Source organism: Vanessa cardui, chromosome 27 (assembly GCF_905220365.1).
Source record: "Vanessa cardui chromosome 27, ilVanCard2.1, whole genome shotgun sequence".
NCBI lineage: Eukaryota > Metazoa > Arthropoda > Insecta > Lepidoptera > Nymphalidae > Vanessa > Vanessa cardui.
The window spans coordinates 4437350-4451793 of NC_061149.1; the positions used below are offsets into that span (position 1 = coordinate 4437350).

General features: G+C 31.6%; 1 protein-coding gene across 1 annotated transcript in view; it reads right to left on the reverse strand.

The window, feature by feature from the left end:
• Window positions 1–14444, reverse strand: part of LOC124541210 (serine protease filzig) — a 46701-nt gene that overhangs the window by 18979 nt on the left and 13278 nt on the right. The window contains exon 2 of the mRNA XM_047119081.1: window positions 8728–8987. Within this exon, the coding sequence (XP_046975037.1) occupies window positions 8728–8944 (217 nt within the window). The 5' untranslated portion in view covers window positions 8945–8987. The remainder of the gene's footprint in view (window positions 1–8727; window positions 8988–14444) is intronic.

The window sequence follows — 14444 nt, forward strand, 5'->3', positions numbered from 1 at the left end:
TTGTTCCAGCCATTCCAGATATCAGGAACAAACAGACAAACACAGATAAGAATTGAATTATTGATACATACATACATACATGTGTATTTGGTAAAAAGCGGTTATTTTATTTACAGACAGACACTCCAATTTTATTATATGATATAAAAAGTAGCGACATCTTATTATACACAGAATAAGTTACGACAAGTTGACACATCTGTTACAGAGATGGCGTTTGAAGTTACCGATTAATAAAATATCAATGTAAATAAAAAATGTACAATAGAGGAGGCATTTAATGTGTTTAGATTTGATTGATTTATTAATGTAAGAGTGTAATGTTTTGTTATTTTTCGTTATTTGTAATGTAAAATGTTAACGCCTGTAGTGGTGTACCGTATATTAATTTATTTCTTAGCTATTCTTAATATTTTGTGAATATGCCGATGGTGTTTCGAAAACTATAAATAACTTGAATATTTATCACGTCATCAAAGTTTCTATATGTTATTTATCTAAAACAAAACATATGCAACTTAATCAAAATTTACTTAATTTATCACGGTTAATGCAGGTCTTATTGAGTCACCACTAAAAATATATTTAATTTTATTTTATTTTATTTAACTTTTATTTATGGGTTGATTGAGATATTGAGGAATCCATGACACGAATTTAATAAACTAAAGATTATGATCTAATTCAACGAAGGTAAGCCTATTGTGAAGCATTTGTAATTATTCATTATTCTTTTATTTAATTTAAAAAAAGAATATATTTCAACTGATTTATTTTGGCTTTTCATTAAACATCTGCTGGTGAGTCGATTGACCGTTTAGTAATGGTAAGTGCTCACCTCTGTTATACGCACTATAATATTCCTATTGTCGTCAATAAACGTAAAACACAACCTAAGATCCTATGACTAGAAAAAAAATTCTTGCAATTACACTGGCTCACTGAACTATACTCGCGGATAAAACATGATATGACATGAGATAGTATGTATATCATAAATATTAAGTTGATGATATTTCATATTGTGCTTATGTGTACGTAAAAGACATCAACGCGCTACAGTCGCCTTGACATCGTTTTATTATAATTTAATTACTATTTTTTTAATTATATGAAATATTTTCAAAGAACGAAATTCGCAAACGCCATGTTGAAAACAATTTCCAATATAAATATTATCATGGAAATTCCCTAAAACTCGTTTCGTATCAAGCCTTAAGCACTAATGCAGTAAGTACCGTTGCAAACCTGTCTCACAGTGAGCCCGATTATGAACTTCTAACACACTAGCATTTAGACTAAGTTTGACAACGATTTTATTGGTGGACACGAAAACACAAATTAAAAATTAACCGTATCACCCTTAATTTTTATGTAAATTCAGCGAATAAAAATGTGTATCCTACTAATATTATAAGTGCGAAAGTTTGTGAGAATGTTTCTTTGTTAGTCTTTCACGAAAAAATTACCGAACGGATTTGGATGAAATTTTGCATAAATATAGGTTATACATCAAAACAACATATAGACTACAATTTATAATAATTTTATATAATTTGATCGTCACATCGTATATATTAAGTACCTGTGCGAAATTGGGGCTGGTCGGTAGGCTTTTATAATTTTGTATATTATGACTAATAATAACACGTAATATGGCCAAGCAGTATAATACATTAAGTATCTTTTCTTTCTTTCCTGCTATCTATGGGAGCGATGCAAAATAGACGAAAGTATGTAACGGAAAAGCGCGGGCTATTTGATTTGACAGATATGCGCGCACTGTGCTATTCTTGGTCGTCAGATATTAAGGTATTTTCCAAGAGTATGGAGTATATTGTTGGTGTTGCTTATTACCTAAACATGATATCAAATTTTTTACATCAAATGTAACTGATTGATTGATTGATTGATTGATTGATTGAAGATCCTAAGAGACCATGGAGGCAATTGAATAGATAAATATTGTACAACATAATTACTCTGATCCCAATGAAAGTAGCTAAGGCACTTGTGTTATGGAAAATCAGAAGTAACGACGGTACCACAAACACTCAGACCCAAGACAACATAGACAACTAACTTTTTCTACATCAATTCGGCTGGGAATCGAACCCAGGATGTCGGAGTGGCGTACCCATGAAAACTGGTGTACACACTACTCGACCACGGAAGTTTTCAAATCAAAATCAAAATAAACTTTATCCAAGTAGGCTTTTATAAGCACTTTTGAATCGTCATTTTACAATTAAGTGAAGCTACTACCAGTTCGAAAAGTAGATTCTACCGAAAGAACCGGCAAGAAACTCAGTAGTTACTCTTTTTCAACATTTAAAAATAATAACTTGCATATACAAAGAAAACAACGCTTACCGTTGAGAAGCAAGCCCGTTTTATAGAGGCATGATGTGGAACGGGGTTCTCAAAACTAATCTTGTATTCGCTTGACTCTTAAAGTTAAGTATATATGCTGTTGCATAAATACATGCAATAAAAATTTACAACAACAAGTAATAACATATGCACATATAAATAGTTCTTGTAAATATTTGAAGTTGAGTTACTTAATTTGTAGTTTGTATTATGTTATTTACATATTTAGTTTACATTGAATTGTGATTACCGAATAAAATTACCTGACTCATTTATACTATAAGTTATTGTCAATATTTTTAATGAGACAACAACATCTGTAGTGTAAATAAAACGACGGTAGACGTAGTAATAAAAGGTAGACGGTCTACCCATGACCACGAGCGCTGTAAAGTGCTCGAAACGTTGGGATGTCCAAAATAATTAATATACGCGATTAAAATCCGTAATAACTTGTTTTATTTAAATGTGTAATAATCGCGAAAATTTAAGACAACATCATCTGTAGTGTATTATAGAAAGTTGTTTTCGTCTTAATAATTCAATAAACCGTTTCATTCGTCTAATGATGAGCTAAGCTTTGAATTTGAGGTCGAGCCCATAAAAAGTTATTGACATTGTCTGACAATATCCTCAGACTTGTGCCTCGGAGAGCAAATCCGTAATTTTTGCACTTGAATATTCCAACGTGTAACATTACATTGTATAATAAAATTGAGGGATTGAGTTCATATATGTATGTATCTCCTGAGTGTTTCTCCGTTGAAAATAACCGTAAGGTAAAATCGATCATAAAGTTAAGATTAAGATTTCTTGTAAACAGTAGCGCTATAAATAATTGTATCTAATCCAACTGTCAAATCATACTGGAAATCAATTCGCCTCTAACATCACATACATAACTCTGATTTCAATGTAAGTAGCTAAAGCACTTGCGTTATGGAAAATCAGAAGTAACGATGGTACCACAAACAGCCAGACCCAAGACAACATAGAAAACTAATCCAGCTAAGTTGAATGATTTAATACTTTATTAAACGGCTGCTACAAGTTCTTTAAGTATTTACTATATCCTAACATGTACTGCCTCTGACGAACTCATGTTATACTATAAAAAGTTACTCTGTACTTGATAACGTCCACTTGATATTCCTCGGTTTTCAATATCTTTATCAATTCAACAACAAAACAACAACAACAGCCTGTAAATTTCGAACTGCTGGGCTAAGGCCCTTAATACGTTGAATATCTGCTGAGTGTGCCGTGTATCCAATTGGTGATTTAGTACTCGTATTGTTTTATTTTTATAATTATTTCACAGAAGCACCTTGTGAAATTATAAGGACTTTTTGGTAGCCACCTCTACGAACTTCAAATGGCAAGATAGGAAGTTGAATTGCAAGTACAACAACAGCCCGTAAATTTCTGGGTTAAGGCCACCTCTCCCTTTGAGAAGTAGGTTTGGAACATATATATTTTTTTTTATGGCATAGGTGGCAAACGAGCAGGAGGCTCACCTGATGGAAAGTGACTACCACCGCCCATGGACATCTGCAACACCAGGGGGCTTGCAGGTGCGTTGCCGACCTTAAAACTAAGTTGTTCATAGTGAGTTGGTGGAATACACATGTGACAGATTTTCGGTGAAATTAGACAATATAAATTAAGCACATGAATGTTCAGTGGTGCTTGCCTGGGTTTGAACCCGCAATCATCGGTTAAGGTGCACGCGTTCTAATCATTGGGCCATCTCGGCTCTTATCTATTCAATGTTTTTAATTAATTAAATTGTGTTTGGGTAAGAACTTTATATAACTCTTATATTTTATCTTAAGTTGTTCATGCTATTATGTAAACGTATTGTAACTCACTTGTCGCGAAAGTTTTCGAAATTAAGTCGTTTAAGGTGTTTTCATTGTAACATGCCTCGCCCAAATGACGAATATATTTAAGATGAACGAAGCATTTACATAACACAGAAACCGTTCTACGTCAGTTCAGGACGTTGTCATACATTCGATTCCAAATGATTCACTCATTGATAGTAAAGAAATTTCATTTGCAATTTATGTGTATCACATTTTTTTATTTAAGTTGTTTTCATCACACTGGAAATCACTTCGAATTATCCTGCTAGCATTCTTGCTACCTTTCAACGCGATTAAGATCTATACAATAACTATTTATTATTTTTTTATTGTAAAAAGTTTCACCATCGACTTATCACTAAACACTTAATAAAATAAAATATTTAATATGGGTAACATTCGAGGTGATACATATTTTCATCTATAGGTGTAAACAACATTGATTTATGATTCATATTTGTATCTATTTAAGGACTCATATATATGTATGCATTTTCGATATCAGGTAATGTACATTATTTTATTTTTAAATATATAAATAGGCACTGTCCATTATTTTAATTAATTTTTAAATATATGTATTAATATTTAACTGTATTTATTTATTATGATTATATCTGCTTTGTACACCTCTACCTCTTTCTATATCTGTTTCTCTCCTCTACCTTAAGGTTGCCTGGAAGAGATCGCTACTTTAGCGATAAGGCCGCCTCTTGTATATCCTTCCCAATCATGTTTAAATTATTTATTTATTGGTGTACAATAAAGGGTATTTTGATATGATTTGTTTCGACTTAATAATTCTTATGTTAATAATAGTATAAAAGAAAAATAAATCAATATAGTTAATCACAAATAGAGAATTCCTCTATTATTTCTTTGACTACTACGATGTTTATTTTAGTATAAGTTATTAAATCACTTATTGTATTGAAACTTCTACTCTTAAAATCAATCGTTTCCCGAACCAGCTCTGCTCTATATAAGTAGAGTCTAAGTTGACAAGTAAAAGAATAAACTAATACAAAGTTCAATTATAATTACTTTTTATTATATATTCTTTATCTTTTCGTATGTATGTTTTAATTCTTGGAACCTTTCTTTTATCAGTTACACGAACACCTTACTCAAGACACTTAAAATAATGGAATTTAACTTGATTAAGATAAAATGTATAGTTTGGTTGCGGTCAAACTTTCGTATACTAAATATTAGCGTAGTATATTTTTATATCAAGTAATTAATGACCTATTACAGTAAAGCATTTATGTATATAAATAATATATAATAGATCTAAATAGGTATATGTTTTTTTTCATAGAAATTAGGGATTGTCTCTTTGCTTAAATATTTTAGAAAAACTTGACAAATTAGTATTTTATATATATTTAGTATATTTATTAATAACACTTTGGATCGCCATATATAAAGGCTTTACCGGGGAATTTCACGCAACTGTCTCTAATCAAGTACAAAGCCGCAATCAAATCATTCTTTGAAAAAAAACTTTGTTTTGCACTGTCATCGAAAAAAAATACATAGTACGTTGAAACAAGACAGGTGAATAAGGAAGTTGTTAGACTATAGTTGTGTCAATGTCCTTTGGTGATCTAATTTATTATTTGTTTTCATCACAACACACACTACATTATGTGTGTGTGTGTCATAAAAAACAATTATCACATTTTTTTTTTTTTTTAAATAAAGGCAAATGTCTTGCAAATGTGATTTGTTTAAAAAATATTTAAAATATTAAACAATAAAAAAATCATTAATGTTTTCATAAATAAATCAATAAATACTTCTTCAGCTTGTCAATATAAAAAAAAATATTCGACCTCATTCAATAATGATGGCAGTTAACGAATTTTATAGGCGGTCATAAAAAAAATTATATTTTCGTATCATTTATATCTATATTAATATTATAAATGTGAAAGTAACTCTGTCCGTCTGTCTATCTTTCACGACCAAGCCGCTGAACCGAATTTGACGAAATTTGGTATGAAACAAACTTTAACTCTAAGAAAGGACATAGACCACTTTTTTTTGTCCAAAACTCTAAAACGCGAGCGACGCCGCGGGCAGTTACTAGTATATATACATGAGTAAAAAAACAAGTATGGCAAAGACTGCGGACTAGTCACAAGATCCTCTAATATGACACATTCGACCCAAATGCAAGTGAAAGTTTGGGAAACACACGAAGACAGTTAAATTACTATTAAATGACATGCCATCCTACTCGTATAATAAAACGTTGATCGTTTTGAATTAAGAACACAGAATGGCTCATTTCGTCAGTAATAATGAGTGGGGTTATAATGTTAGTAAAAAGTATTAATATTGTCTATGACTGAATCTTTTTTTGAAGTCTTTGATCGTTTGACAGTACGTCTGATGGGAGCCGAGATGGCCTAATGGTTAGAACAAGTACCTATAGCATAAACCGATAATGATTTTTCATGTGCATAATTTGTATTTATAATTCATCTCGTTCTCGGCGAAGAAAAACATCGTGTGGAAACCTGCATGTGTCTAATTTCAACGAAACTGTGCCACATGTGAATCGACCAACACGCATTGGAATTGCGTGGTGGAATATGCTCCTATATATTCTCCTCAAAAGGAGAGTAGGTCTTAGCCAAGCAGTGGGACATATATAGACCGTATATTTATTGTTACTACTGATGGCTGACATAGACAATAATTGATAGTTTAACGAGACAATATATTTAAAGTAATTACTATACACTGAGATTAATTATTGAGTATGGGCGAACACCAGTAAGATCTTTTGAGATTATCTGCTTGATTGGTGTTTATAATTAAACTCATCTAAACAGCCTAGTGCCATGTATAATTCGAACCATACGAGTAATTCTATATAAAAACATCTTTAATACAAACTGATAATAATTTATTATGAATTAGCATTAGCATTATTATTTCTTTTTTTTTTATAAAGAATACACTCTCGATTCACAATTATTTTAATTTTTATTTATCTGTAAAAGTGTAAGTGAATTTCAAAATGGCGACAACAATGTCCGTCTTCGTGGAACGAATTCGTCTATTATATGTTTAATTGCAAGTAAAAGTGTGAAAATGTGAAAACATTTTGACGTGACTATTTTGTAAATGTTTTGTTTTGTAAATCTGTATGAAGATTCAATAATAGAAATTTCAGTTAACAAGTATTGTCGAGTGAGACGGCCCATTGGTTAGAACTCGTGCATCTTAACCGATAATTACGGGTTCAAACCCAGGCAAGCACCACAGAATATTCATGTGCTTAAATTGTGTTTATACGTAATTAATCTCGTGCTCGGCTCTAATTGCCAAATGTGTATTCCACCAATCCGCATTGGAACAGCGTGGTGGTATATGTTCCAAACCTTCTCCTCAAAGAGAGAGGCCTTAAGCCCAGCAATGGGAAATATACAGGCTGATATTTAATGTTGTATGTAGTTGTATTACAATTTTTGTTTATATATTTCATAATTGAAACATTGTTAAATAGTTCCTCATAAAGTACCGCAACGACCACAAATGCTGCAATAATTAATGAGAGTGAAATAATTAAAGAGACAAGCGACACTCAGTAAGAGTGTCGCTTGTCTGTCCTCAGCTTAAACATTTATAACTTTTTTAACAAATAGTGAGTGCTGTCAATCTGTCATTTGAATAAAGAATCAGTAATTTAATTTAACATTAAAGAATTTGAAAAAAAACCTAAAAAATATATACAGGTACATTTTCCTTAAAGAAACAGATCGAAGCAAAAACCTTGCATGGGTTACATAACGAACGTTATACTTTCTTAATTAAATTTACCTTTAACGTAATGTAAACGGTCGGATCAGTTTGCGTTAAAAAAAACCAAACTCATTGCCAGTGCAACTCTGGATGCTGTGAGGATTATAACTATAGTCACTACTTAGTGATAAGGCCGCCCTTTGCATACTTTTGTAGTGATTTTGATTTTAAGCTTTTTTCTTGTATTTTGTTTATTTTCTGTGTACAATAAAGCTGTTTATTATTATTATTATTATAGATACATGAAATAAGGAGACAGCACACATAGCAGGAATACAACACTAAACGGAACAGTATTTCGTACAATATATGTTTTATGCTGAACCCAAATCATTTGTTATTATTTTAATTTCTGAATCAATGATATTTACATATAGGTATATAAAAATTGGGGTGTCAGTTTGTAATATTAAAATAAGCTGTTTTTACTAAATGCATTTGTAAATATACGGTACATGTACCAAAAAAACTTTTTTTCAGAGTTTGTCTAAATGACTTTTTCGGTTTATCTCTGGATCAGCTTGCTTGATTTTGACAGGACTTTCACTGGCAGATAACTAATGTAATAACTTAGACTACAACAATGACTAAACTTGTTAAAATTGGTAACGAATAAATTTTAAAGTAAAACTTATGCTACATATAAATAAATAAAAAACTACATTACCTTGCAAATAGTCCAGATTCAATATAACCGGACCAGCGGTCACAGAACTCAGACTCGAGAACACATGTAAAAATATAAATGCGAATGTGAAATTAATCCCTACGGTGCGTAAATTGTCAACGATATGAACTACGAGGCACTTTTTACTGTCACTTGTCACTTTAGCCCTCCCGAGCGTCGGCTGGCTGTAAGGCCAGGTGTTGATAGGTGGACCCATTTTCACGTCCTCTGCTATAAATTTCGTTGCATTGTTTAGGTTTCTGAAACAAAAGAAATATCGTTTTAAATTGTGAAATATTTTTCGTTTATTAAGAAGATTTATTTTATATTCTATCAGCAATGTTCTAGTAAACAGATATGTCATTAACGCGCAAAAAGTGAAGACTAGAAAACGTCCTAATTGGGACGTTTGCCTTTAGTCGTTTTCATCATAATTATGCAGTAATACGTTTTGCGTAATTAAAACATCTAGTTATCCCTTTTACTTATTGTTTTTATCAAGCTATTCTTTTTACTTTTAACGAAATGTAATAAACTAAAATAAACGGTCCCCGGCGCGGCACACTGTTTTCTGTTGTTTAGTATGGATATAACATATCTGTTTATTAGAATATCATTGACTGCAGCCAAATAAAATTTTACCGTAATTTGTTGAGCTTAAACAAAGCAAAATAAAGAAAATGTATCTTTATAATATTAAAATAATTAACCAGTTTTATTGTATGTAACGACGTATGTGTACAGACAAAATACTAAATTACTATGATGATACGATCCAAAACATTTAGTGTTACTAAGTTTTTTAAACTCAGAATAAATATAACACAAATAAGTTTCAGCATCAGCACAAATCTGAGTTAACTTCGTATCAAATTCAGGAAGTGTTATCACTTGGTGTAACGCCATTTTGAAACGCTTATAAAATATCGCATATAAAATTCGGACATTTGACTTTCTTGTTCTGCGATGAATTCCGAGTTCTTAAAGAATACTAATAATTAGGATCAACTTATTTTATCAAAACGTCTTGATAAACATTGTTCAGTGATCACGAAATTCAACATTTTTTTCACTGGTCAACGCATGTATTATCTTGTCCAGACAGGTAACGCCCACATTAAATTAACAAACAAGTATGTACCTACAAGTACGATGGGTGATTTTAATATCTCTGTGGTTCAGTGGTTGGAGTAAATAATGGTACTGCAGATCAAGGTATTTCGGGTTCTAATCCCGAGTCAAAAATGCTACAGTACAATAATGGAATTAAGAATTTAGTAGTGTTTATACATATGTCCTTTCGTTAAATATAAGTTTCTCAAGTATTGTATCATTTATAGATGATGATTAGAAACCTTCATTGTTTTTCAATGTTGTACTCGTGTCAAGCAAATACGTCATTAAATAGACATTCAAGAGGGAAGCAATAAAGCGTTATTGACACAAGACACAAGCAAACTAAAATACTCTTATGAAGAGAATGAGAATTTAATTAAGATTTTTTTCATGTTTCTTCTCAAAAAATAAAAGTGCTATTATCCATACTAATATTATAAATGCAAAATTATCTCTGTCTGTCTACTACTGGACAGATTTAAATGAAATTTGGTACACAAATATTATAGAACCTGAGAGGACTTGAGACCTGAGAGGTTATCTTTTAATTGGAAAAAAGTATTGGAAACAAAGAGGTCTTACATGTATGTAAAATGTATTATAAGTCAATTTGTAAATATATTCATATTTTCTACGCGAGCAAAGCCGCCGCCTAATATCTAGTCATAACATAAATGCTTAATTTATAACTGGTGTAAGGATTTAATTACTGCTTAGTTAAATATCTTGAAAATAGCAGAACAATTTGGTAATTAATTTCGTTTAAATTTTGACAACCTGTGATACACCATTTTGATACCTGTATTCTATAAAATGTATAATTATCATATTCAATGTCGCATATTTTCTGATATTCACGCGTGTTAAGTGAGTTTCGAGTTTCTTTTTACAGAATACCTGTATAATTTCGTTTATAAGTCTGATTTATATTTATATAGCTTATATTACATCTCATAATAGAATTATAGCGGATTACACTCCTGACCATTCTCCTTGAATAGCCGTTCCACGAGAGTGTAGTTAAAGCTTCTTTAATTTTATTACAATAATAATTTAGTATTGATATAAAAAGTATATCCTTGGAACGTGTAATGTTTAAAAATATATTTGGTTTCACTAAAGAATATTTAGAACGGTGTTCATAGCGGTACTTCGAAGTAATAAGGACAATTTACTTTAAAGAAACTTGTAAATTTGTTCGTAAATATGTATACACACTAGTATATAATAAAATTAGTACGTATTTAGAGTTTTGGGTCCTGTAATGGGTACTAGTTTTCTGCCCTGACTTTGTACGAGTAAAATTCATAATAATTTCACCGTCTCACTATCGGCTATTAAAGTTAGAAAATACATTTTTTTTCTTAGTAATTCTTTATGTTTTAACTATGCTAAATTTTAAATCAATCAGACCTAAAGTCTCGTGTGACAGACAATGCTTGTGAAAAAAAAGTAACATCCTGTAAACTTCCCACTTCTGGGATAAGGCCTCCTCTTTCATTAAGGAGAGGGTTTGGAACATATCCCACCACGCTGTCCCAATGCTGGTTGGTGGAATGCACATGTGGCAGAATTTCGATGAAATTAGTCACATGCAGGTTTCCTCACGATGTTTTCCTTCACTGCCGAGCACGAGATGAATTATAAACACAAATTAAGCCTATATATATAGTGATGCTTGGCTAGTAACGGAAGCAACAATAAAATGATGCTGCAGCCAACGTCTTAGACTAAGTATTGAATTGAGAACTACTCTTAATCCTATTGTCCTTACAATATGATTCCTAACATATGTCACAAACATTTAAAATTTAACCGTATAGTGAACGAATTACGTCTGATAATCTTTTACGATAATGTCTCGTGGTAACGGTCGCCTCATTTACCTAGCGGTACAGCTGTACAGCGTAACCTAGACAGGCTTAATTTAGTTATCATCTGCTTGTTTGTAACAAAAGTGAAACGTAGCTTGTAAAAAAAATAACTACTACTTCTTGCTGATAGAGACTGCTTTCCGAAACGTTGGTAGAGTTTAAATATGTTTTTATAATTATTGCTAGCACATCTTAGGAATTCAATCATCGCCTCTTGGCTATTTCTATTCATATTCAATATATGTAATTAATAAATTTGACTTTTTGATCAGGGTGTTTTCTTTTCCAAGCCGTTGTTAGTAATAGTAGGTAGTAGAGATTAATTTGAGTATGAATAAGTAAGTGAGTTTTTGAGTTTTGAGTATTTTCTCTTTTTGTAAAGTGGAGAAAAGTTTGTCACAAATTTCGACCACCTTTCTCCTGTTGTTCTTTTACAATAATTACAGTTTAAAGCTTTACGATAATTACCTTTAAATCGTATTTTAACAGACACACATATCTTTTATACCTCTATATAGTTTACACAAATTATCGTGTCGGTCTAGCATATGGGTAAATTTTCCTGATGATTTTAAATGGTGTCGAATAATATTGTCTGAATATGACATCAATCAGAACAGTAATGGCCCAGTGGTTAGAACGCGAGTATCTTAATCGATGATTGCGGGTTCAAACCCAAGCAAGCACCACTGAAAATTCATGTGCTTAATTTGTGTTTATAATTCGTCTCATGCTCGGTGGTGAAGGAAAACATCGCGAGGAAACCTACACGTGTCTAATTTCATAGAAATTCTGTCACATATGTATTCCACTAACCCGCATTGGTAACGTGGTGGATTATGTTCCAAACCTTCTCCTCAAAGGGAGAGGAGGCTTAGCCCAGCAGTGGGCAATTATCATGTCAGTCATATGGGTAAAGTTTCCTGGTGATCAGTTAAATGATGTCGAATAATATTTCTAAATAACACTAATTTTTACGTATAAGATTTCTGTACTCTTGATTTAGTTCACAAGCTTGTTTCGTTCAGAATGGATAATGGTTTGGGAAGGTTTTTTATCTTTTATGAACGATTGTTTCAAAAAGCACACGAAACATCACTTCGCCTTGACATCGCTTTAAAAAGCTTTTTTTCGCAATGAGTGATACAATTATAACAGTGCTAATGTATTAACGTTACTACATTAGCAAGAAAGTTGAAAGATATCCTTATCGTGTGACGATTTCATTTTGTTTTTAGAATTCCGTAAACAAAAGATAAAACCCTATTGTCTGTCAGTCTGTCATCAAGCTGTACATTATGAACGGTGATAGTCTGTAGAATGTTCACAGATGATGTATCTCTATAATCTATATTAAAAGTTTAATTTTTTTTAAATGTTGAAAAAGAGTAACTACTGAGTTTCTTGCCGATTCCTCTCGGTAGAATCTACTTTCCGAACCGGTGGTAGTTACACTTAATTGTTAAATGACGATTCAAAAGTGCTTGTAAAAGCCCACTTGAATAAAGTTTATTTTAATTTTTGATTTTGATTAATATTATAAATGTAAAAGTAATTCTATCTGTCTGTCCTTCTTTCACGACCAAACCGCTAAACTCCAAGAAAGGACATATGCTACTTCTTAGCTTAACACATGACGAATAACACACTAAAACGCGAGAGAATCCGCGGGCCACTATTATTTAATAATCAAAACAGATTAAAATAAATATTTAAAGGGTCTCCTATCAAACCGATGTGATCTTTTGCTCGTTTTTGTTATTGGTAACAGGTGACATGAAAATAAATAATTAAAATAAAATAATGATTCAATGCGATCGCCTATATAACAGTCATTTTTTTGCCGTTTTTTTGTATAATGGTACGGAAGCCTTCGTGCGCGAAGCCGACTCGCTCTTGGCCGCTATATTTTTTTTTTCCGTACGGAAACGTGACTTATCAGGCTCCAAGCTAAACACCAAACGGCACGACGGATTTAAGAGACAGCTTCTATATTCGAAATATGAATTCGCTGAAATGAAAAAAATAATTATTAATGTAATCCTTGTTTGAGTTCGTCTTGAATCGTTTCTGTAATAGATGACAATAAATAATTTAAAAAAAAAAAACGGTTTCTTTGAAAACTTTTGTGTAATTTTAAAATAATATTTTAAATTAACATGATTATTTATAACTACAAGTATTTAACACGGGATATTTAGCATGATTTTTATTTTTATTTGGTTGTGCTCGATTTTTCGACACTATCTAAAAATGACTTGTTCAAGAGTCTCGTTTTAATAAAAGCAATAATTTTTAATGTTAATTAGTTTCTTTAGGCGAAGTCTTGTAAGCTGAATTAGGACTAATCCTCGCATTCTACTGTATTTACACAAAATGTAATGTTTCATATTGTCACGACCGATTTTTTGGTCAGAATTGAAAAGCACCTCAACAGTTTTTGTCTTTTAAATTTAGTCATTAATCATGTACAAACTCTCGTCGAAATGCTCTATATGAACATAATTCTTACAGTATAGTTATAATTACATTTTGTTTTATGTAGAATGCTTGATCTAAATAGTATGCCGATTGATTTCGAATCAATGAATCTTGCGGCTTTAAGCCACGAGAAAAGTTAGATACAGGTCGAGATATATTATGTTTCTTAGCCATATTTCCGTTTGTTATGGTATGTATGTGTTGTTTCTGGGTCATACGAGATTCTAAGAAAGACTATGAAATGAT